The 26,302-nt window shown below is 43.4% G+C and overlaps 1 protein-coding gene across 4 annotated transcripts in view; it reads right to left on the minus strand.

Annotated features, from left to right (window-relative positions):
* Positions 1-2,338: 2,338 nt before the first annotated feature.
* Positions 2,339-26,302, minus strand: part of ANKRD10 (ankyrin repeat domain 10) — a 53,304-nt gene continuing 29,340 nt past the window's right edge. For 3 of the 4 annotated variants that reach the window (XM_037896953.2, XM_043535563.1, XM_037896959.2), the window contains 3 exons: positions 22,770-22,990; positions 8,434-8,529; positions 2,339-5,540 (listed from right to left, as the gene is read on the minus strand). In XM_037896953.2, coding sequence (XP_037752881.1) covers positions 5,074-5,540; positions 8,434-8,529; positions 22,770-22,990 — 784 coding nt within the window. In that variant the 3' untranslated portion in view covers positions 2,339-5,073. Of the gene's footprint in view, positions 5,541-7,504; positions 8,530-22,769; positions 22,991-26,302 lie in introns of all 4 variants that reach the window. The other variant, XR_006287414.1, reaches the window with a different exon arrangement.

Below are 26,302 nucleotides of genomic sequence, written 5' to 3' on the forward strand. Positions count from 1 at the left end.
ACTTCCCGGCAGCTGCACAGAACCAGGTAGGGAGCCTGAGAGCTACAGTGACCAGTCCAGCCCTGTGCCAAATATTGGGACAAATGGTGTCCTGACTGTCCCAGGATGTGGGACAAACAGCTAAATATCGGGATATCTGGTCACCCTATTAGTCTCCCTCGCTGACCATAAGGAGTTTGTATTGGAGGTCCCCTCAGTGCACCAGAGGTTGGTGACACCAGTCAGGACCAAAGTCAGAGACCTCCTGGACTATTGTCAGCAGGAGTAGGTGGACCCCAACACCCTCATTCAGCAAATGGGGTTGCCCACCCCACATGTGCCACAGGAGGTAAAGGCAGCCCTGCTCCCAGCCTCTAGTGTTCCCTGCCCACCTATTTCCTCCGGCCTTTCTAAGCTTCAGGTGAGGCCCCTACTGCTTTGAATTTCCCATATAAGCCAACTCAGTAAGACCTGGCTGGCCTGATTCCAAGCCACATCACAGGAACATCTATACAAGCTCATGCTCCATGCTATTCATTTCTTCACCCTCATAGCCAGCCCAGTACGTAATGGTGGGACATGTTGCCATCTATGGAAGGTGAGGAGTCTTGGTGGGATAACTTGTATTGGTGCCACAGCCTGTCAGGAATATAATTAGGCAGCCCCTTCACAGAGCCATGAACAGAGGCCTATTGTTGATGGTTTTTGGATTCCCATTACCGTTGTTTTTCTTGTGCTGAGAGGAAGACCCTGGCACATGCATATTGACAGTGTGCTGCCCCTTTTCTGCCTCTTCCAGAATGTCTTGTTGAGGTTCTATCTTCAGTTTTTCCCACACCTTTTTATTTATTCACATCTTATCCATAGGCCCACAAAGTTGCAGAACCTCCTTGTCGACCTCCTTCTGGCTTTCAGCTAATGGGCCATATATCCAATCCAGAAGGAAGGAATTGGATGGAGGGCTCACCTGTGACCAAGACTGTGGGGGTTGATTTTGTGCACTTGTCTGTTCAAGTCTCTAGGAAGTGTTTCTCTGAGTGGCATCCACTAGCTCCCTGAACCTTTGAGGAGCAGTGGACGTTGTCCAGGCATCTCGGCTTGGTGTCCCCCTCGGAAACACTGATTGTAAACCTATGACCCTCGCTTCCATTTATGTTTTTTCATTTGTTGTCCCCCAGAATCGGTTGATAGATGTATTTCTTCTGGTCCTTTCCCTCTAAAGAGCGGGAGGCCTTTTTTAGTTCACCAGATAAATTGCCTTCAGGGATCCATGAAGTATATAGGGACCATATAGGCCTAACCCCATGCTGAGACACCTGACCATGATGCTGGGCCTGAGACCCTACTTACTCCAGACCTAAGCGTAGACTTTGGGTCCCTACCTGCCCCAACCCTAACCCTGGGAGCACTATCTACCCCAGCCATAACCTGAGAAACTTTTTCAGCCTTAATGCTAAACCTAGGGTGGGAGGCCCTACCTGTTCCAACCCTAACCCTAGGGGACTGTACCTGCCCAAACCATCACTTGTGAAAGTTTATCTACTCCCAACACCTAACCCTAGAACATAGTGCCCTTCCTGCCCAAGCCCTAGGCTGGGGACCCCTACCTGACTTTCAATGTAACCCAAGCCTGAGGCACTTTTCCAGCCCAATTCTAACCCAAGCCCTCATTCTCATTGAGACACTTTCTGGTCTCACCCCAATCCTATACTGGGGTACCTCCATCCCTAACTCTGGACCAGGGGGACCCTACCTGCCTCATCCTAGCCCAGGCCAGAAGGTGGAAAACTACTTCTAATCCTAACTTTAGGATGAGGTGCCCGATCTGCCCTACACCTAACTGTGGGCTGGGGGGACCCTACCTGCCCCAGCCCCAACTTTAGGCCAGAGAGACCATACCTGGCACTACCTCAGCACCAACCTGAGACAACCTACATAATCTTGCAATAAAATGATGCATACTAGCTCCATCTTTAGGGTACGCATCCTCCCCTTTCCTTACACTGATTGGGTAGGAGCAAACCCCAATCACCTCATAAAATTACAGCTCTGTAATGTGAAAACTAATTTCCACTTTCTCAGCTCACAAACAGACTTCTACAAACTAGTCCCACCTATTGCATATACCATTCAATACAGCTACATTCCTGTGCATGCAGCTAATTCCTAGTGGGTATTGCCGGTGCCATGGGGGCAGAGGCAAGATTGGGTGCACGTTTACTGTAACAGTGTATTTCTTGGTTTTCACTTTAAGTTAAGCTAAACTCAATATTCTGCAAGGACATGAGCTGGCACTGGGAAACTAACCGTGTAAATGTTTTTTGCCATTTGATTGTATATAGTTCAAATCCATCTACACTTTTTCTGCCAGAAGCAGCTTTTATTACACTTGCTTTTCATTATACCATTAAAGTCAATGGAGTTACAAACATGTACGATAGCAAAATTCATCCTCCTATTCAAAACAGCAAATTTGAGACTAATAATTAAAAATAGTCAAATAGCCTTTAACTATTCATATCAGTATTCAATCTGTGAGACCAGGAGTATGCTCCACCTTTCTCCAGTTCTCAGCCTCTGTACAGTAATGAAAACAGGGCTATAGTAACAGCCTATATTTCTCACTTTCAATTCCAGTATATAAACTCAAAGTTTCCTCATCTATCTCCTTCTGAACTCACATACTGCACTCTTGCAACCTTGTTTTGCTTTGAGGACTTCAGTGGACCTTCCATAAACTAAAAATGTTCAGAAGACATCTTGAGAATTTACAACAAGCAGCAATCAAGAACCTCTAGTTTCAGTTTTGGAAATTTAGTCTTGGAAGCAATAAGCATTTGAATGAGAAGAGGGGTTTGAAGAAAATTTCTCACAGATAGGATAGAGATACTCAAGTTATTCAGTCAAATATTTTTGAAGAAAAATGTGTCTGAAATCTGTTTAAATAATAGTGAATGAAAGCCGAATATAGTATATATTTCCTTAAAAGCTTGTCTGGCAGGAAATTTAAGTCTTGAGTTGTACTTCACTTGGGTACATAAAACCTCATTGAAAACTATAAAATGTGGCCAAGCAACATGTGTGCAAGATTAGTTGTAACCTGAGGAGGAAAATCCAGACAGCACACTGCTATAAATACTAAAGGCTTTGATTTGTCCAAATGAGTATAAACAAAATCATATGTAAAACTCTAAAATAGCACTTGGAAAAAAATGTCTTAATCAAGCTTTAAGTTAATAAGTCTGAAGTGTTAGTTTGACCAAAATTATAGCATGCTAGAGGCGCCATGCTTCAGGTGAGGTTTAGGTCCTGCTGCACATCTCATCTGCCGCCAGAAGTTAAGTACTTGCATTATTCTGGCCAACTGCTCCATTTGCTTATACTGTCATTGTAACTCAACTAGTATCTAACTCGCTACACTTTAATTTGCTTTGTGGTATTTTATATCGGAATGGTGATATATGAAACAATATTGTAAGTTTATTAGAAAATACTGAGTTTTCAGACTTTTTCCTAATGAAATGTTTAAGGGAAAACTAAGTACTACACAATTTCAGGGTGAAACACAAAACTAACGTTTCTGATCTTTCTTTGGAACTCAGGACTGATATAGTCTTTACACATAATGTAGAAAACATGTACTAGTATCTTTGAAAGAACAAAGAAACTCAGTCAAAGATGACTTGCCAGCCTATTTACCTTCTTTTTTATAATTCCACATAATGAAAATAAACAAAGATTCCACACAGGCGTTAAGAAGGATTAAATAGGTAAGTGAGATTTGACTTTAAATCTATTAAACACTTGTTCATATAATCAATGAATGTGTCACTTCTAAAAATAAATCCAGATACAATATGGAGTTATTTTTTTAAAATCCAATTTGTAACATCCCTTTTAAACAAAACAAAAAAATTGATACAGTTCAAAGCTTACTGGGTTTCTCTCTTGTTTAATATATTCTCCCACCATTCTTTTATCAAATCACAAAAGTAGTATCTTACATTATTAATGTGTATACAGAGCACTTGTATGAATTTTTACTTGTGTAACAGGATTTAAATACAATGTATTTTCAGTGAACAAAGCCCTAAAAGTATCTTAACTGGCTAGATATACACGGCATTAGATTTTCAAAACAGTTGTAAAAAACACAAAGCAAACAAAATATATGTACAGTATATCAAAATCAGTCAAATATTTTGACCTGACTATTTCTATAACAAGTAGCAGTAATTTTAAATTGCATAAAAAGCAAAAACAGTGCCAACATGCATCCAGGCTGTGAGCTATGGTAAAATATCAAACACATAAGTAAAGTAGAGAAGCAAAATAAAAAAAAGCCATAAATCAGAACCAATGCTGAAGCACACCCTCACTTGCAACTGAACATAGGTAATCTGCTTTTCCACTTCTATAATGCAAAGGGCCCTAACAATGAAGAAAAGAATTCCTATGCTACACTAAATAGAAACATTTTTCAAACTTTTGTCTTTGCATTTTTAACATTTCATTTGTCATAGAACGAAAAGATGAAGTGCCAATTCTATTAAAGAAACGTACAAATTTGTAAATCAGAGAAACTCCTTTAAAAACAACACTTTTCAAACCTTGCATAGTGATAGCTGGCATTGATATTGCTACCATAGCTTCAGCAGAAAATACAAAAAAGGAAAATATTTACTTCAAGATTGATACACAAACAACTTGTTTTCTGCAAAAAATTCAATACAGTTTGATCATATTAATAAGAGGGAAAACACTTAAGAAGGGGAAAGATAGTGTTCACTAGTTGGAAATAAAAAAAAACCAAATAAATGAACAAGTACAAAACCACAACATTCTATAGTAAAATGCAAAGAATAAACATTTCATTGTAACACCATCTACTTGCATCACTAGATAAGCCTCAGACATGCAACAAATTAGAACTATAGTATAAGACTATCAAATGAAAGATTTACTTTTTATATAAACAAAGTGTAAAAATAGTAATAGGTGCATTTTTCAGATTTAATGCTAGGTGAGGATTTTTTGTCCCTCCCAAACATTTGCTAGCAATTTCAATATGAATTTGACAAACAAGATGTTGATTTAGGAACCATGATAAAGATACATTGTGCCTAAGACAGTATTATCATATTTCTGTTCAACTTTAACAGAATTGGAATGCTCAACAACACTGTTAAGTTCAGGGATGCTTTCAGCAGTATCCCCAAAACCATGATAATGCCCATAGTGCAAAGTATCTCCAAGATCTTCAGCCCATGAGGGCCTATTAGACACAAAGCTACTTGGGCTTCCATTCAGATGCAGTGAACCACACATATCGGCAGAAGTATTCATGGCTTTTTCTGGTTCTTCAGTGCCATTACAGGTGTGAATTCTGTGCCTATTGGCAGAAGCTACTCCAGAAGTTATTCCATTAGGTATTAACGTTAAACATTCTTCATGCCTGGAATCCATTCCATTGAACTGTGTTATGGTGGTGAAGTCCAAATGTCCATTGATGGTACATCCATTTGTCAATGCATTCAAAACGGAGCTACTGCTATTCATATCTGCATTAAGAAATACATCTGTCACCAAAAATTGAGAATCAATGGAAATACATCAAAATGTCTCCACTGCACTCCACTTTGTTTTTCAAAACCTATGCACGGAAACTTGGGGGTGGGAGTGGAAAGACACTTGAGTGCAAACCTAATTTTTATATTCCATGTCAACATAGGTGGTTTAAAAGTAATGTAATCTGACTTTGACCAGTAAATTTGAAAGCTAATTTTAATTTCAAAAACATAACTGCTAACTAAATTAGAAATGTAAATATATATAGCTATGCTAATCTTTCTAAGACACTGTGAATTTTAGAAAAATAAAGAAATTAAGTGACAAGTGTAGAGTAACAAAGCAGACAACATTCCAAACAGTATTTTGGGAAACAGGACAAATTTAAAATCCACCTGGAACTAAAGAATTTATATGCAAGAACTGAAATTTGAGTGGACTACAGTTTTTAGCAGTGGTGATTATGTTTCTTGCCTCCTCTTTAGTGACAGATCTCAGGTAACAGTACATGTTGAAGCAGGCAATATGAACAAGCTTGTGTCAATGGGAAAACTAATATAAAATGTTTCCTAAGGTTGTATATCGAATAATTAATTTCAGTATAACTAGTGGTTTACTTGAGAATATATTAGGCAGGAAAAATGTTTTTTCTTAATGATAGATTTGTAACATCTGTACAATCCACATGCAAAATGCCATACAACAGCAAAATGCACAGAAGACCATAAGATTACTAACAGAAAACAAGAAATACTAAAAATATGCATGCAAAAAACAGACTGGTTTAAGCAATTTCTCATTTGAATTTCAGTAATTAGTACACTAATTACCTCGTCTGTAAAACTAAATTTCAGTCAAGTTTCAAATCTATGTTTTTGCAGTGGTACTGAAAGTATAGCACAAAAACAGATTACTGGGTGTGCCCTAAAATTACCTGTTGTGTGTGCACGTCTGTCTAACGATAGGCAGGGCAAACCTAGAAACTAGCTCTGTATTTTGATATTAGAGCATTTTACATTTTGTTTTCTAGGTCTTTCTGAACGTATGCACATACATTTATGTACATATTAATGCATAAATCTTTGTGCAGAAAAGTATCATTTGTTTTATTTCTAGCTCAGGGCAGTTAAGTATTCTCTTACTAAATTGCCAAATTTTAAAACACGGGGTCTTTGTTTGAAGGAAAGTAATGAGTACCACTGTTTTACACTGAAGAAGTGGAAAGTTGTGGTTCTCCACATAAATATAAACGGATATATATAATATGACATTGGTATTTCACATATAGTAACACACAATGCCAAGGATGTGAATGAACTGAGAATTATCAGTGACACTAAGTGCAGCAACTGAAGTTTCCTGCTTTATCCCTACACTGCTTAAAATAATCACATTAACTAAACTTATTAGCCACAGAATCCTGTTGGAGGTCAAGTTAAAAAAAAAAAGTCAACACATTATGCCTACTAATATTGTGACGAACACGCACATTAAAAATTTGATAAAATATTTATTAACTGGAAAAAGTGCAGAGTCCTGTTTTAAAATTGGTAATTTAGGCTAGCTTTGTTAACAAAGTTAACAATGGCATTTCTGTTAGTGAATATTCAAAAGCATATCGTGAATAGTTCTAGTGATAATTACAGCATTTTTATATTTGTTGAAAATAAGCACGTAAAACAATACACAATATTTATGAAAGAGAAAATCAACTACTTTTCAATAAATATAAACATTTGGCAACTATCACTGGAGCTTTTCATCTACTTTCAAACTAATGAAAAGGTGGTTGTTGTTTTTTTAAATCCCTACATATTTTAATGTCCATTTAATATAATTTGGTGAATCTGACCTATGGTATCAAGCAGAAACATTTTATTATAGTACGACTTACGACATGAATATTCATTTAAAAATTTAATAATACACTAAAATAGTAACTCCTCCCTTTACCTACCAAGTGGATGGACAAGCTGACCCAAGACAATTTTTCTTAAGACAGCGTAACTCTATATACACTCTCGGGTTATTAAAAAGCATCTTGATCAAGCGGCCCCTGAAAAAATTAAAGTACTAATATGCACTACTACTAACAATATGGCTGATTTCATGAAGACTGATACAAAATCCAAAGAGTGGTTTCCAAGATTGTTCCAAATGGCAACTCAATGAAAGTCCCATGGCATCAATAGTCTTTTATCCACATAAAACAAAAGCAATAGCTGTTCACAATATGATTTCTACAGTCATATTGCTGTGTTTGAACAAATGTTGAACACACAGTCATTAGGTTTGGACTATTATTTGCATATGTTGAGCAAGTTTGAAACTAGCTAAGAGGTATCACCCTGTTTCAAGAACTATATAAACCATTAGGATATACTTTTCCTTGTACAATATTGGCAATTAAGTCTATTTGGTACCAATGAAACCAATCATTTAAAATACCTCCGAATTTTCCTTTAAGCTGCAAACATAGTAACTAAAAACAAGGCACATGAAATGTAAGCCTTTAATAAAAGTGAAATAGCCATAGTGAACTTCTATTTAGATTAGATCTATCAATAAGGTTTCCCTTATACCCTTGCAGTGTGTTCTATGAAACAGCTAATCTTTGATATCTACTTAAAAACCCAAATATAATAGCTGTTACAGTAATACAATAGTTTTCAAGACTCTGGACAACAGTGTGCAAAAAATAAAAGGATGTTTTATATTTAAATTAGAAATAAAATGCATATTGATTCTTGCAACGACAGGGAGTTTGCATTGCAGAAACTGTGTAAATTTCAATCTCTTTTGGTCCAACAGAACCACTCTCCTGTTGTTTGGTGTCTTCGACCATTTGAATGTTGTTGTAGTTAACAGGAAACTGTCCACTCCCACCTGATACAACAGCAACCTCTTTATCAATGTGCATATTGTCAGCGTCATCCTCATTTCCTCCATTCATCATTGGTATTAAGCCATCAAAGCTATGAGCTGGTTAAAAAAAAAAAAAAAGGGTTAGATTTAGTTTCCAGAGCACATTTGAAAACTTGTAGCCAAGCCAATAAACTGAAGTGTAAATATTCTCATTATTAAAATGAGAAAAAACCTGCTATATGGAAAGATTAATTGTATGGTCATAAAATAAGAATTCTGAGGGGTGCTTGAATGGAACTCTGGATCAGAAGTGACCAACTGTGGGAGAATTAATGATTTGGCAGCGGGTAGGGCTTAGCAGCCCTGGGGATCCTTTCCAGTTTATATCTTGTGTTTTTAAAGCTCATACTTTAGGGCTTCAGCTGGTCACCCACAGGGCTCAAGAAAGGATTCTTGCCCCCTGGGGTGGGGTTTTTTTTGGTCACCCTCCTCTGAAGCATCAGAGATGGCCACAGATGGAGATCAGATCCATATGTGGGTCTGGCAAGAAATTTCCCCCCAGATCAGATTGGCAGTGACCTTTGGGTTTTGGTCTTTTTGCCTTCTGCAGCATGGAGCACAGGTCACTTGCCAGGATTATCTCACTTCATCAATTCCCTGCCATTGCAGGGACCTCAGGCATTGATGTACACTCAGTTCCTCCTATTTTCTGTCAGTGGCAACATAGTAGTTTTAGTCTCCGGTGTGCTGTAATACTTTGGTTGTTGGTTTTAGTGTGTGTTGATGCTGTTTGTTGCCCATCATATACAGAAGATCAGACTAGATGATCTGGTCATTCCTTCTAGCCTTAAACTCTGACTACGACTCAACACAGACTAGATAACCCATCACATTCAAGTACATTAGATTGATTTTTCTGGTGAAGTGAAGAGAAATAGTTGACATTTCAATTACCCATCATTAGGCTTCAGTTAGCACAATGATATGAAAGAGAGCAATTCATACTTCTCAGAGAACATTTCTAGCTTGGAATCAGACACCATTATATTGGATGCAGATTCTGAATGCTATCTTTGGAACCATAAAGTCTATAGACAATTTTGCTTTTAAGTAAAAGTTTACATTCTGGAGCATAATTATGACTAATGCGTATGCATGAACCCGCTGCATCCTTGCACAGGCAGGGAACGTGTATGTCAAACTAATGTAGCTTAGCCATTTGAGTACAAGGGGAAAGACTGGCTTAATTTACCTCAAGCGTCTTATTCTCAACAGTATTGCTTCCAGAGCCACAATATAGGAGTCAGAGCCTTTCAGAAGGGGATTTTCATACTATCAGAGAACCTTTGGAAGTCAGTAGTGACAGTTGTAGTCTAGGACATCAAGCCTACTTGCCCCAGAGAGTACAGGTGGCCTTCCCTCACCAATGCTCTCCCCGTTTCCCTCTGCCTCCAGAACACCTAAATGTAACTGGGCTCCAAAAACAGTAGAGGGAGAGAGGATGACCCAGTGTGGCGCTCTATAGAGGCTATACAGTCACAGAACAGGAGTTATGTAAGACAAGCAATGCCCTTTTTTCCTTCCTGGCTTTACCTCCATGGAGCCTTGCTAATTGGCCAGTGGAAGAAGCACTGTGCTCCCCAAACTGCCTCTGTTCTTGCTACATTGTAGAGAGAAAAGACAGTTACCTTTTCCGTAACTGGTGTTCTTCCAGATGTGGTGTTCATGTCAATTCCATATTAAGTGTGTGTGCTCGCCACATGCACCAGTGCTGGAAGTTGTTCCCTCAGCAATATCCATAGGGGACTGGCTCTGGAGCCCTCTGGAGTGGCACCCGCATGGAACAGTATAAGAGGCACTGCCGGCTCCCCCCATCCTCAGTTCCTTCTTGCCAGAAACTCCGACAGTGGGGAAAGAGGGTGGATTGTGGAATGGACATAAGCAACACATCTCAAAGAACACCAGTTACTGTCTTTTCTTCAAGTACTTGCTCATGTCCATTCCACATTAGGTGACTCCAAAGCAGTACCCCTGGAGGTGGGTAAGAGTTCATGGACATGTAGATCGCAACACAGCTCTGCCAGACCCAGCATCATCTCTGGCCAGCTGAGTGCTGGCATAATAAGAGGTAAACGTGTGAACAGAGGACCATGTTGCAGCTCTACTGATGTCCTGGATAGGGATGTGTGCCAGGAAGGCTGCCGAAGATGCCTGCACTCTTATCGAGTGGGCTCTGACAATCGGTGGTGGTGGAACCCCCACCAGGTTGTAACAAGTCCTTATGCACGAGGTAATCCAATTGGAAATCCTCTGCGAGGGCACCGGATGATCCTTCATCCTATCTGCTGTAGCGATGAAGAGTTGAGTCGATTTTCGGAAAGGCCTGGTACATTCTAAGTAGAAAGTCAAGGCCCTCCGGATGTCCAGGGAGGGAAGGCGCCTCTCCTCACTGGTCTTATGCGGTTTGGGACAGAACACTGTGAGGAAGATGTCCTGGTTCATATGGAAGGTGGAGACAACCTTTGGCAGGAAGGCAGGGTGGAGCCGCAACTGAACCTTATCTTTGTAGAAGACCGTGTATGGAGGTCCTGAGGTCAGCTTTAATTTCAGAGAGACATCTTGCCGACGTCACCGCCACCAGCAATGCGACCTTCCAAGACAGTGGGAAAGGGAGCAGGAAACCAGCGGCTCAAGGGGTGGGCAGGTGAGCCTAGAGAGGACCAAGTTAAGATCCCACTGCAGGACAGGAGTCCACACCTGCAGGAAGAGTCTCTTGAGGCCTCTCAAGAATCTGACCGTTACGTCATGAGAAAACACAGTCTGGTCCTGGATTGGTGGGTGAAAAGCGGAGATGGCTGCGAGATACACACTAATGGAAGAGTGTGCCAGGCCCTGGCTCCTCAGATGAAGCAGGTAGTTTAAGATAGTGCCTTGCCTCTCTTGATCTTTGCCAGGACCCTGCTGATGAGAGGAATCAAAGGAAACGGGTACATCGTGTTCCCTGACCACGACAGGAGGAAGGCATCAGAGAGGGAGTCCTTGCCCAGGCCTTCCCGCGAACAAAACCGGTGGCATTTCCTGTTTAGTCTGGTGGCTAACAGGTCCACTTGGGGAGTTCTCCACCTCTAGAAGATCATGCAGGCTACCTCTGGGTGGAGCAACCACAGTAAGAGAAGTCCCTGCTAAGGTGATCTGCTAGTGTATTCTTGACGCCAGGGAGGTGACAAGCTTCCAGATGGATTTCATGGCTGATGCAGAAGTCCCAAAGATAGTGTGCCTCTTGGCAGAGAGTCAACAAACGTGCTCCCCCTTGCCTAGTGATGTAGAACATTGAGGCCGTGTCGTCCATCAGAACTCTCACCACCTTGTCTGACAGGTGAGGTAGGAAGACTCCACATGCCAAGCGGACGGCCCTGAGTTCTTTGACATTTATGTGTAATGTCATCTCCTCTAGGGACCACATACCCTGGGTCTGGAGGTCACGGAGGTGCGCGCCCCAGCCGAAGTCTGAGGAGTCTGATACCAACTCGATGGAGTGATGGGGGGTGTCAAATGGAACCCTCTCCAAGACAGTCATGCGATCGCAGTGAGGCAAGTACCCTTGGGGGAATGGTAATGTCTTGTTCAGGTGATTGCTGGGCTGGGAATGGATCGTCACCAGCCACTGCTGCAGGGGTCACATTGAGAGCCTGGCATGATGGACAATGTAGGCGCATGCTGCCATGTGATCCAGCAGGCACAGGCAAACGCTGGCCGTAGGCAGGGGGAACGTAGAGACCTCCGCGATGAGGTCTGTCAACATCTGGAATCTTTCTAGCAACAGGAATGCTCTGGCGCAGGTCAAGTTGAGTACCATTCCAATGAATTCTATCCTTTGCACCGGAACTAACGTCTACTTTTTATCGTTCACCAGTAGGCCCAGGGAGTGGCACGTGGCTTGTAGCACCAGGACATCCTCTTGGACCTGAGACCTGGAGTTGCCCTTGACTAGCTAGTCATCAAGATATGGGTAGATCTGGATGCCTGGACACCTGAGGTAAGCAGGCACCACCAACATGCACTTTGTAAACACCCTAGGTGCTTGTCACCAGGCCCAACGGGAGGACTGCAAACTGGTAGTGGTGGGGCCGCACAGTAAACTGGGGGAAGTGTCTGTGACCTTGAAAGACCGCTATGTGGAAGTATGCATCCTTCAATTTGAGGGTGGCATACTAGTCTCCTGGATCCAGGGAGGGGATGATAGAAGTCAAGGAGACCATGCAGAACTTTAGCTTTTTTAGATACTTGTTGAGGTCCATCAGGTCCAGGATGGGCCGCAGACCGCCCTTCGTCTTTGGGATTAAGTATCGGGAATATAAGAACCCCTTGTTCCTGTACTCGAGAAGAACTTCTTCCATCGCACCCAGTTGTAACAACCCCTTTACCTCCTGTGCGAGGAGACTCTCGTGAGAAGGGTCCCTGAAGAGGGATGGGGAATGGGGTGGGTGGGAGTAAACTGTAGGGTATAACCCTCCGTCAAAGTATTGAGGACCCAGCGGTCTGAAGTTATAGTTGTCCATGTGGAAGGAAAAAAGAGAAAGGCGGTTGGAAAACAGCAGGACAGACGAATCCGGGGGTAAAAAGTCTGGCACCTCGTCCTCGAGCGCACTCTCGAGGGAGGAGGTGGGTGGCTCGCTCGGGCGGTGCTTGTAGCCCATACTTTTCTTATGGGGGGGGAGGGGGCTCCTGGTGGGTTTGACTCCCTTGGCCCTGAGATTGCTGCAGTTTGAACCACTTACGGGCTGGACTGGAACATACAGCCCCAGAGTTTTCAGGGTAGTGCAGGAGTCCTTAAGGCCATGCAGGTTACTGTCCGTCTGTTCTACAAACAGGGCCTGGCCTTCAAAGGGGAGGTCCTGCATCAATTGCTGAGCCTCCATTGACAGACCCGAGAGGAGCAGCCAGGACGCCCTTTACATGGAGATGAGCCATGAAGTCTGCTGCTTCCGAGGCTGCTTGGAGGGCCGCTCTCATTGCAGCCGTGCCCTCTTTGAGGATGGCCCAGAATTCCTTCTTGGACCCTTCGTGTAGTGAGACTTCAAATTTGGACATAGACTGCCACATATTGTAGTCATAGTGGCCAAGGAGGGCTTGGAGTTTGGCCATTCTCAACTAAAGGCTGGAAGACAAATTTTTCGCCCAAACAGATCCAGTCTCTGAGTCTTTATTCTTGGGCATACCCCCAAGTTGCCCCTGCTTCTCCCTTTGTTTTAACAGCCTCAACTACAAGGAAGTTTGGGGCCAGGTGGGTATAGAGATACTCATGGTCTTTAGCTGGCACAAAATATTTGCACTCAGCCCTTTTTGAGATGGGTGACGGAGGAGAGGGTTTGTCATAGGGCATTAATTATTTTTGATACCCTCTCGTGTAGGGGTAAAACCACTCTAGCGGGTGCTGTGGAGCAAAGGATGTTGAACAGTGAGTCTGACGGCTCCTCAAGTTCCTCTGCCTGGAGCCCCAGGGTAGAGACGAACCCTCTTCAAAAGCTCCTGATGAGCCGTGACATCATCTTGCAAAACTGGGTGAGGGGGACCCGTAAAAGCGTCTGGCGATGAGGAGGACAAAGCTAGCACTGAGAGCTCCAACACATCCCTTGGTAGTCCAACTGGCTGCTCCCCTAGGTCCTCATGGGCCTGGGGCCGGTCTTCCCCTGTGGAGCCTCCACCTCCGGAGGAAGGTGGGATGCTGCGGCCGATGTCCTATCTGAGGCCCCCACCACTGATCGGGTGGCCTGGGAAGACTGGGCGAACCCCCATGGATTCCAGGGGTACCACACTGCCAGCCATTAGCCCGGAAGCCATGGGGTCGGCTGCGGTGCCTATGAGGTCGATGGTACCACTGGTGCCGGGGCCTGTCCTGCTACCAGGGACTCCTGATCAGCACTGGAATTGTAAACAGAACGGACGCTGTGGAATAACCATGACTGGCTGGCTCGGTGGCCCTCCTCACCGCAGTGCCTCGACGCTGACCTGTCCGATCGGGATGAGTTCCTCCTGCGGGACCCCAGGGATCTTCGTTGTTTGGCAGATCTGCGTCGGTAGATCTACACTTCACGCTGCTTGACCTGTAGCAAGAGTGGGACCAGGAGTTGGAGCGGGCCGGATGTCGATAGAATCTCCCTGATCAAAGGGATTCGTGTCTTAGTGATGGGTGCCATTGGGCGGGTGACCAGTGACCCTGTTCCTCCAATCAATCACAGGACCGGTGCCGAGACATTGGAAACCCGATGGGTCGGTCTCAACACTCATGCTGGGGGATGTGTGCCTCCACAGGTCTGCGCCAGGTTACCAGCGAGCCACGCCTCGAATCCCACTGTCAGTGCCAAGGGTCCAGAGACCAAAGAGGGCTTCTCTGAGCCTGCCTCCCGAAGTCCGAGGCATGACAGCTCCATGCAGCAAAGCACTGGCGGGATGTCCCCTGTGATGGGGAGCAGCGCTGCTGAGGCGGGGACACTCTGAATGGTCCCAAGATGGGTTTACCCCTCAGCTTGGTTACCGCGAGAGCTGGTGTGGGCGGCACCAGTAGCATCAGGATCTCCTGCGCTGCCTGCAGGGCCTCGGGCATTGACGGGACTTCAGTTTGATGGAGGCCCTTATCACTGTCCGATGTGACAGGCACAGTAGAGGAGGGGCTTGACCGCTTGATATGAGATAGGACGACTCCCGGATGGAGGCGTCGAGCCGCCCAGCACGGGTCTTGGCTCTCCTCCAGCCCTCTCCTTTCCCTTACAGGAAGTGAGAGATCTTCCTCTTGTGGACATCTTGGGCTTCTTTGCCAGGGGTGGGGGGAAGCAGTGCCAGCTCGTAGACAGCACCAGCAGGGTGTCTGTACCAACACTGTGGTGCTTGGGGCTGAGTCGGACCTCTGCTCTGGTGCCGGGGTCAGCGCTAACTCCATCAGGAGTGCTTATGTGTCCTTCTCCTAGACACCTTAAACAGCTAAAGTGTGGGTCGTTGATGGGCATGGGCCACTTACAACCATCGCCTGGTTTAAAGCCTGGGTATCGGGGCATGCCCCGTCCCTAGGTGGAGTCCCATCCGGGACCAACTAACTAGAACTAATACTAAGGGTAAATACTAAACTATATACAACTATTTTACAAAGAAATGTTCATGAGACACACTGAACTAAACGAAAGCTAGCCGAAGCAGCAGCAGAAGTTCCAGCACCATCACTGGCGGCAAGAAGGAACTGAGGGTAGGGGAGCTGGCAGTGTCCCTTATACTGCACCATGCGGGCACCACTCCAGGTCCCCTACAGATACGGCTAACAGAAAAAATTCCGGCACCAGTACATGTGGCGCGCACACGCACTTAATATGGAATGGGCACGAGCAAGCACTCGAAGAATTGTGATTTATGCAGTGGCAAACCAAGCGCCAAAAGACTTCTGACATGGCTACAATATAGACACGGCCTGTTGAAGAGTATTCTCTAGGGTGCTCCAGCAGAACATCATTACCTAATTCTTAACAGGACTGGATGCATCACTTAAGTCATTTAGACACTTTTGAATAGAGATGTCTTGACCTTGGATTTTTCTCCAAACGCCACACAGAGGTCCAATCTTTGTCAGAAATGTTGGGTGAGGTCCAAGAACCATCTTGTCTGCCTGATAGAATCTCGGTGGTTGACACCTCCAGAGAATATATCAGCAATTTAGGAGGACAAATTAACAAACCTGAACAGCTTGTACTTGTTTTGTACACTTGATTTAACCCACCCTTGTAATGATTTCATCTGCAGACATGCAAACAGGGTGACAAGTCTGCAGACTGCAACTGAGCCCAACTTCTTCAGAAAACTGCCTTAGTAAGTTCTGTCAACTTGCCTCGAGGTAGACAAAGCTAAATCCCTTGTGAAATTTAGGGTAGATATTATGAAAGTAAAAATCTTAACTGGAATAAGATCTGATTTTTTTCTTTACTCAGACCAAGAGAGTCTTGAGGACGGAACACTTCTCTAGGGAGTAACTTAACCCATGTTAAAATGAAATTCCTATAAGCCAGTTATCTAGGTATGGAAAGTCTGTAAGCCCTGATGATGCATGTGAGTTATGATCACAGCCAAGGACTTGGTGAACACCTTAGGAGATGCCACTCTCCCAAAGGATAGTGCCATCTATTGGTAATGATCATTGTACATCATGAACTTGTGGTACTATTTGTGCTTTCACCGTATCAAGTTGCGTAAGTAAGCAAGTAAACAAGGGACCCAAACCAATGCAGGACCAGAAACCATGTGGAATCTGATTTTCCCTTGGGCATTTGTTTTTGGGGAAGTCTAGAATAGTTTGCAGGTCACTCTTCCTTTTATGAAAGGAAGAATACTGGGAATAAAATCCCTTTCTCCTGTAAGGGTCTGACATTTTCTTTTCTCATAAATTTTACTAAAGCCAAAACCTTGTCCTATAAGTTTCTTATCAGAGGGATCATTGAAGAGAAAAGAGAGAGAGACTGTGTGTGTGAGTGTGAGTGAGAGAGAGAGGACAGACACACAACCCGGACACAGACACACACACAACCCAGAACTGAAAGTCAGACCCCCTTCTGATAAATTTCCTGGTTCCATCAGCCCAAGAAAATGGTTTACTATGTCAAAGAAAAAAAACCCCTAAGGACAAATGGTCTCAAAAAGGGAGGCACATAGAAGGATCTGTTTCCTTAAAGCCTGGAACAGGGTCATCTCTCTCATCTTCAAATTGCTGCTTGGCAACAATGCTGCCTGAAGCAGAAGTGAAGTTCCTTCATCTATCCGCTCTGAAAGGCGTAAGACACTTTCTAGTTTGAATTTCTATGCAGAACTGACCCATAAATAGATGGCTGAGGCCTGAAGCAGTTGATTTAGTCACTTTCAGCTTCTCCAGGATCTCATTTGTTTTTGGATTAAGGAGGTCCATACACCTACAACAGAGATCCAAAATCTGTGACTAAGTCTCAGAGGAAATGCTGAATTCCTAAACCATACCTGTCTTCCTAAAGACACTACTGAAGTTAAAGATCTCTCAGCAGTGTCTGAGACAAAGGGGATCTTTGCCAGCCCCTGTGCCAGAATCTGGCTTTCCTAAGGAAATGGGAACTAAGCAAGGAGCAGAAGTCAGTCTTCTCAATTCCAAACCTTCACATCACCAACTCATAAAACTTTAGCACCTGCCTTCTCTAGAACTAGTGCATTAAGGATGCACTATTATCACAGATCCACAAAGTCCAGTGCTCTGGAACAGCTCTGGAATAGTCCCTGGGAGGACCTCTTCATCGGCCAATTGACTCGCACTGTGCAAATCCTTGGGCTTCCTGTTCACTAATCATATTGTCAACCTATCAGAACACATCTCATAGCCTTGCTCCAACCCAATTAGGATATACAAACCCTCTAGCATGGTGACCCCTACATTCTTACCCCATCTGTCAAAATACTCTCCCATCAGGATGGTGGCTTCCAAGTAGGTCACATTCTAAGTCTTTTGCACACTCTGAAACCTTTTCCTAAATGCCTCAGGAGTCAATTCAAACTTGAGCAGCAAAGCTTTTTTGAATAGTTCATAGTCCCCAATATCAACTCCATCCATCTGTCTGTAAGCCTATATGGATTGGGACCGAGTAAGGGGGTGAGACAGCGAAGCCAGTCCAAAGGGTTAACCTGGTTCAAATTACAAGCCTTTTCAAAGGCAGTGGGGTAGGCATCTACATCCCTGCCTCCTTAAACTGGGGCAGCAATTTGGTATCTAGATTCCTTGTGGACTTGGCATCCCATGGCCTCTCCTCACTTACCCCTATGTGGATCCTCTTGCTCCTCTGCTTCTTCATCTCCCATTCATGCTTTCATTGCTTCTTGCAGTCTTCCAGCAACTTCGCTCTCAGCTCCAACTCCCATTGCTTCAAATCTGTTTATGACCTTGCTCCCCATGAAGACCCCTGGGCTGGATGGTGGAACTAGGTCTTGTGGACACCCTGCTGCTGCGCTGGCTGCTCTCTCTGGTGCTGTCCCTGGACCCTCTTGGACACACATTTGGGGCTGGAACCTGCCTCTACATTGATCATTCTTCTCCAGCCATGCAATCAGCTTCCAATGCCTAATCCTCTCTCTCTATGCACGGGTTTGCAATGTCCTTCTTAGGAAGATGGTAATACACCATTTTCTGGCTATTTCCTTTGACTACCTTTGTTTTATTGCTGCTAGTCACGTACTGCAACATACTCCTGGTGCATTCAGCAACCAACCATCCTCTTGGTGCATTCAGAAGCCATCCTCTGCTACCACCGGTCATGGAGCCAAAGGTCCAGTGCTCTAGAACAGTCCAGGGATGACCCCCCTCAGGGTGCCAGACCTCCTTAGGATCTCACTCTTTCACTAGGGTAAGACATTTGGCTTCCCTGTCTCCTTGAACTGAACCTCAGAACCTCCAGCACCCCTGCTTCACACCATGAGCTCTCTTCAGTGAGTCCACCTGGAGTTGGACACCTCAGAGAGATTTGTACACCCAAAGGGGGTAATGCACCCCCACAGTCAGCATTTGTAGTGACTTGGCAGGCACTGCAAGAACAGCAGGGTTTATTAGATGTCTGGAACATAGCATAGAAAGTCCTTGGTTAGCGTAAAGAAAACAAAATTTAGAGCATGCTCCACTCTGGTTACCCAAAGCCCAGCAAAGCAGTGTCCACCCTTGGCTCCTGCTCTCTCTCTCCATCCTCTTTGTTCAAGTTCCCAGGCCAGTTCTACTAGGCCCCTCCTCAGTCAGTTGTTGTCCAGCTGGTCAAATACGGCTAGCTTCTTCCAGAGGCAGTGGACCATTCATGGTCATTAGCTGCTATGTACCAAAAGTCTTGGTGATTGGATTTGCCATTGTCTTCACAGACCATCCATTGACCTAGGCCCCAAACCCGACAGAGCCAGGCGCTATTCACACGCCTGCCCAAGAGTAAACAGCCTTTTCCCAATCACCTAGTTATCCATGCAGCATATAGGGGAAACTGAAGCGCACACAGTATTCATAAAAATTAGCAGCAAAAATTCCCCACTTCATCAAAACTACCTTGGCAACAATGGTAGGGCAATCAAAAGCTAGCAACCCCAATAAGGAATAATCACAACTGGGCACAGAGGATGGTGTAGAATCTTCAGAAAGCCCTCTTCTTTGACACCTTTAGAGGCATTTCTTGGAGATCATGCTGGATGTATCAGATGAGTGCCTTAGTGCAGGAGACTAAACCAAATGGCCCAGATACAAGGAAGTTCTCTCCTTCAGGACAACTAAGATCTGGGAAGGCCAACTGCAACAAGGTCTGGCTGAACCTCTTGGAGCCTCACCTTAGCGCAGAGCAATTTCTGAAGCCAACAGAACCCAGAGAAGTGCTACCCCTAGTTTCCACCAAAATCTCAGATACTGCAGCCTCTGAAACTTCTTGAAGGGTTCCTACAAGGCTATCTTCTGCACAGACTGACTTCTCTGTCTGAGAATCTAGGAAAATATGGTGCAGAAGTGGGTTTCACAGACACACCACTCATGCCAAAAAGATTTTTTGCAAAGGCTTTTGCAACTTCAGGGCTGAAGGAAGTAATTTTGGAATACCACTTGCTGGTCTGGCTTGTCTTTTGGGGCTCTTTTAAAGAAGGGCCAGCAGGTGTTCCAGGATTTTTGCAAAACTATCTTCTTTCAAGTACATAAAGACATTGCTCATGCCCAGTTCAGTCATTTGAAAGGGAAAGAATCACATCTTGTGAATCTCTGCTTTTTTGTAATGCTACAAAAGGAACCCTGCTGGATCACTAATATCTGTGACTTCTGAAAATAAACAAAACCTTGTCTCATCATCAGCAATGCCGCTATTCGAGGATGATCTCTACCATGGATTTACAGATGGGTCCTGAGATGACTCAGGAGTCTGATCCTGGAACCACAGATCTGCCCACAGTAGGTACAGAGATTTCCTGGTGGGTCAGCTGCCTGCCTTTCTTTTTCCTTCTCTCTCTGCAGTGTTGATGGCAAGGCGCTTCTCCTTGAAGTGGACCACTGCCCGATGGAGGTTGGTTGGTGACTTGCTCCTCCCAGCTTGTGATGTCTACATCAATTTTCTTCAGATACACTTTCAGTGTGTCCTTGTAGCGTTTCCTCTGACCACGGGATCTCTGACAATGAGCAAGTTAAAAGCAGAGGTCTTGTTTTGAGACACAATGTCCAGCCCAGTGGAGTTGGAGCATGAGGATCATTGCTTCAACGCTGGTGACACTGGCTTCAGTGATGATGCTAGCGTTAATGCAGCAATCCTCCCACTTGATGTGAGGATCTTTCGGAGGTATCGTTGGTGGTACCTCTCCAGACTCTTGAGGTGCTGTCGATAGGTCACCCAGGTTTCGCAACCACAAAAGAAGTGTAGGAATAACAATAGTCTTATAGACCTTGGTATCCTGCCGTAGGTCACGGTCCGTGAAAACACGTCGGAGCAATTTCCCAAAGGACACACTTGCGAACTGGATCCTGTGCTGGATCTTACTGTCAATTTTTGCATTTTGAGAAAGTTGGCTACCGAGGTAGCTGAAGTGCTCGACTGTCTCCAAAGTTTGTCCCTCGATGGTGATTTGTGGTGGATTGTGTGCAAGGCCTGAAGCAGGCTGATGGAGCACTTTAGTCTTCTCAATATTGAGTGAGAGTCCCAAGCTTCAGTAAGCTTGTGCAAAAAAATCCAGTGTGGACTGAAGGTAATTCTCAGCGTGTGCAAGGATGGCACAGTCATCAGCACACTGAAGATCAGTAACAGATGCCCTGAGGACTTTAGACTTCAAGCAGAGACTTCGAAGATTAAAAAGTCGCCCATCCATTCTGTATTGAACGTCAACTCTATTGGGGAGGCAGCCTTTAAAGAGGGCCAAAATGACTGCTAAATAGATGGAGAACACAGTTGGGGCAATAACACATCCCTACTTAACCCCAATTTTGATGACGAAAGCACGGATCTCCAGGCCATTACAGAGGATGGTGGCAGTCATGGAGAAGCCTTAGGACCTTAATACGTTTTTGGAGTGCAGCCAAAACTGGCCAGTACCTTCCACAGGGTTTTGCCGGTGGAAAACCTTGTCTAACAAACCATTAAACTATTTATGTAGGATTTTTTGGGAAGTACTGCATAATGCTGAAAGGAAAGGAAAATGTTCCCAACTACGACATACGGCAGACAGAAAAACAGTGGGACTGTTTGTGAGGGCAGCTATTTATATTCTGGGTACTTTAAGAAGACCTTATGGCTAAGCACACAACTCCTATTGAGAAGGCAGTCAACATTACATATATTATATTAAGCAAGAACTAGGCAATGGCAAACAGTTGAAGAACAAACAAATGCTGGTTATAGATTAATGGTTATGAATTGGACATAGTACTCCACCTAAGGCCTCACCAGTGCCAAGCAGGACTGGACAATTACCTCCCGTGTTGTAAGACAAGCGAGGCAGATGTCCTGCTCTACTGGCACTGGTGAGGCTACAGCTGAAGTACTATGTCCAATTCTAGTTGTCACGCGTTAGGAAAATGATGTAGACAAATTAGAAACTGCCCAGATGAGAGCAACAAAATGATAAAAAGGTTTAGAAAACTTGATCCATGAGTAAATGTTAAAATACTGGGTTAACCTGATAATAGTGTTCAAATATGATACGGGTTGTTATAAAGAAGATGGTGATCAATTGTTCTCCATGTCCACTGGGGTAGGAGAAGTAATAATGGGCTTAATCTGCTCCAAGGGAGATATACGTTAGATATTAGGAGGGGGAAAAAAAAAAAATCTTTGATTCCAAGGTTAGTTAAGCACTGGAATAGACTTCCAAGGGAGATTGTGGAACCCACATCATTAGAGGTTTTTAAGAACAGGTTAGACAAACATCAGTCAGGGATGGTCTACATTTACTAGGTTCTGCATCAGCATAGGGGTCTGGATCTGATGACTTCTACAAGTCCATTCTAGCCCTATATTTCTGTGACTATATATTCTTTATGGACAGAAGGACGCCAAAAGATGCTCCGCAGTCCTTTTATGAATCAACATCTGAGTCAGAAGAGAGTGCACACATTCCTTCCAAGTTACTTCCTGTCCATTTAGCTCTGGGACTTGCAGAAGTGAGGCATGTACTCACTAAGAGTGGGAACGTTCAAAGGTAATTCTTTAAGGAGGCCACCAGTCTTGTTTTCATAATTGTTTTATTCATATTTGATTCATGTATCCCTATTTAGGGATGTCAAAAATAAACTTTCTAGCCCGGAGTACCTTCTCTTAGTCTCACAGTCAACAGTGATTTTGCCCCTCCCACTTTTACCTCTGAAGTCTCACCTTCAATCCTAGCTTTCTTTACTCCAGCAGAATCCACATCTTCAAAGGATCTCTTTCGACTTGTCCCACCATTGACTGGATTGGGACCTCCATTTAACGTGCCATTGCTAAAGAAACGGTTCAGGTGACAGTTCTGGAGGTTCAAGAGAAACTGGGCACACTCTTGGAAACCCTGGGTATGTGCAAGATCTGCTGCTGTCAGTCCACTGGCATTTCTCAAGCTGCACAATACAAAGAAACTGAATTACACTCATTCATCAACCCACCTTGACTGCTGCTGCTGCTCTTACTGACTAACTATCTGCAGGTGATGAGAGAGAAAGAACTTAGCAAATTTCCATTAAGGAATTATTTATCAATCTTAGTTATAAAACTAACTTAGCTCTTTGCACATATCTGGCTTCTAAGCAAAATTTGGGAGACAATATACTTTTCAATAAAATCAATATACTATGTGCCTTTAAAAAAGCATCTTCCTATTTAAACATCTCAAAATGCTTAATTTCTAAATTACAGTCTGAAGCATCTGACCTTTACACAGACTTCAGACTCCTAAATCTAAATCTTGAAATCTATCACCTTCTGCAGCTTATTTTGACAATCTATTTCTTTATCTTGAGTAAAAACCACCCTCAAAACAAACTTAACATGACTTAGCAATTGTCCATGGCATTCCAGTATCTAAGACAACAATAATTAACATCACTCATCTTCCTAACAATAAAATATAAAAGCTATGCTTAGTTAGGCTTTCCTTAGGATTTGTTTTTTGCTCTTGTTTCTTATTTCAAAGTGTGTGACATTATAAATGCTGGGGACTTCTGTTATTTGGCTCAAGATTGGTCCAAGATGGAACACTGGCATTGAATTTTCTAATTTAGTAAGATTATGAATTAAATAAAGCCAGCTAGGACATCCACAGTTACAGACGAAAGTTTCAATTTGAAAGAGTTCTCCCTTTGCCCTTCCCCACTGATAAGCATTTACATGAATGGCCTCTGACAACAGTAAGCCTGTCTTTAGAAATATGAACATTAAAGTGTAATAAGAAAATGTTGCTACAAAAAAAGTGTAGACAAAGGGAGTTGGCAGCAGCAGAATTAGAGGGAGGAACAGAGAATGCTGATGAATCTTTCCTAACTAGATACACTGTGAAACAAAACTTCCCAGCCAGAAAACTGGATCTTTACTTCTTAGATTTCGTAGTTTGGGCAAGAAGCTTATTACTTTAAGTTCCTGAAAATAAGTAGAGGGACCAACAGAGGGATAATTTAAGAGATTAACATAGCCAATCCATTGAACTGGCTCCTTTGTTGAAAGTCCCGTGAAGTATAATAAATTGCTCTTGCCAAATACATGAAAACAAAGGAATTGAGCAAGTTATAGACAGGCTCTAAATTATACTAATGTGACATATGTAGAATAATGTTAAATAATGCTAAATAACAATGTTGACATTTAAAAATGTTATTAAACTATTTCACTGCTCTAAGCAGCAAAGAAAGGAGGGTAAAATGGTAAGAAGAGCTACACCAGCATTTCCCAAAGTGGTGGAGGGGGCAAGAAAGACTATCCAGGTGGAAGATGTATAAATTAAGATGCTTAGGCCTTTAACACCACATGGCAAGGCTGCAGAAGGGCATAACTACTTTCATTTTCCTGAAAGAGGTGTTAAGTTACTAATTCCCAAACTATTTAAATTAATGGGGGAGAAGAGAAAGTGAAGACAGAACTAGTCAGAATTTTTTTTTTTTTTTAAAGAATGGTTTCTCCCTAACTTGAAGGTCCAGGCACTTTGCCTTCTATGAAAGAGCTATCAGACTACTACTACTAGTAGTATTGCAGTAGCACCTAGGGGCCCTGATGTGCTAGGTACTATAAAAAAAAAACAAAACACAACAACAAAAATCCGGTAGCTGCACCAAAGAGCTCATAAATACATCGGGGGTGGGGTGGGTGTTGAAAACTTCCAGTCAGATCTTAACTAAATAAAGCAAATGGGAATTCCCTACTTAAGGAGGCTAGTAATAGGAAGAAAGAAGTGGACAGAAACTGGAATTGACTGAGGGGGTTCCAAGAATCCAAAAGAGACCATCAAAGAATAAAAAAACCTAGTCAAAAATAAACCTAACAGGCCTACCAAGTTTGGGTATCTTTTCTTAGACATATCTAGAAGGCAAGTTTGTTGACAAGAGCACAAAGTGACAAAGAAGCCACAGCACTCTGAAATACTAATGGAAGCTAACTGATGGAAAGACTTAAAATACTCAATTAGCAATCTGCATGGAACAAACAGGAAAGAACCACAGGGATTATTATAGTTATAGGATTTGGATAGAGGTCACACACCTTACAGGTGCAAAGTTAACCTTCATCAAGCAAGCAAATGGGTTCTCCAAGCAATGTAATGGAAAAGACTGGTGAAAGCTGCTGCCATCCACCACTGAAAGGAATCTGGGTAGACAATGAATCGCAATATTCTCACAGAATCTTCTAAAGGCCCTGAGTCAGAGCATGACTACATATTAAAAAAACTAAGAGCTCCACTGTACCTTTAAAAGCACTGGCTTGGATGGGGGCTGGTGCCGACCTGGTCTATACCACCTTGGGAGCAAGCACATCCTCTTTCTATACCCCTTCAGGGGCTGCAGTAGGTATTCTCTTCCGTGGCTAGCCAGTGGTGCTGCAGATTTTCAGAGATGTTGGTAGCTAGCTCTGCCCATCACTTGTGCTAACATGAACATAAAACACTAACTATGTCCAGATCCTCTGGAGGGATGGGAGTGACTCACTGCGGCATACCCTGCCTTTCCTTACACTTTATACCTTTCCTTACACTGTGTGTCCAAGGGTCTGGCTACAACTTGCTTCTCAAGTCAATATGATCCGAGCTCCTATATTAAAGTCTCCAAAAGACATTTCCAGATTAGAGTCAGAGTTCTATGCTTCCTCTAACAGGAAGGGAAAGAGGGGTAGAGTGGCAAGCTGAATACTCCTTTTAACTATTAAGTGAGGTGGACTGTGCCTCTTACCACTGAACAGTAACTAAATGACCGGTATCAATTTCTGAATTAGTATAGATGACTGGGAAATAGAAGGCAAATCCAAGACTGTGGAATGTGACTGTATACCAGGGTTCACTGAAAAACAGAAAAGAGGCTAAACTGTTTCCAACTAGAAGACTTACTGGAGGCTAGTACTAAGGAATACAAGGTAGATTATTTCTCTAAAGTGACTCAGATTCTCGGCCATGATGCAATCAGAGGTGCCTGGTTAACTGATGAAGAGAATACTTCACACTCTCATACCTACTTGAAAAAGCAGTAAGTCTTCATAAACAACACCGATTCTAACAAGGCCTTAAGAACATAACAATGGCCATATGGGGTCAGACCAAAGGTCCATCTAGCCCAGTATCCTATCTTCCGACAGTGGCCAATGCCAGGTGCCAGAGAGGGAATCAACAGAACAGGTAATCATCGAGTGATCCATCCCATCACCCATTCCCACCTTCTGACAAGCAGAGGCTAGGG

This window comes from Chelonia mydas, chromosome 1 (genome assembly GCF_015237465.2).
Source record: "Chelonia mydas isolate rCheMyd1 chromosome 1, rCheMyd1.pri.v2, whole genome shotgun sequence".
In the NCBI taxonomy this organism is placed as follows: domain Eukaryota; kingdom Metazoa; phylum Chordata; order Testudines; family Cheloniidae; genus Chelonia; species Chelonia mydas.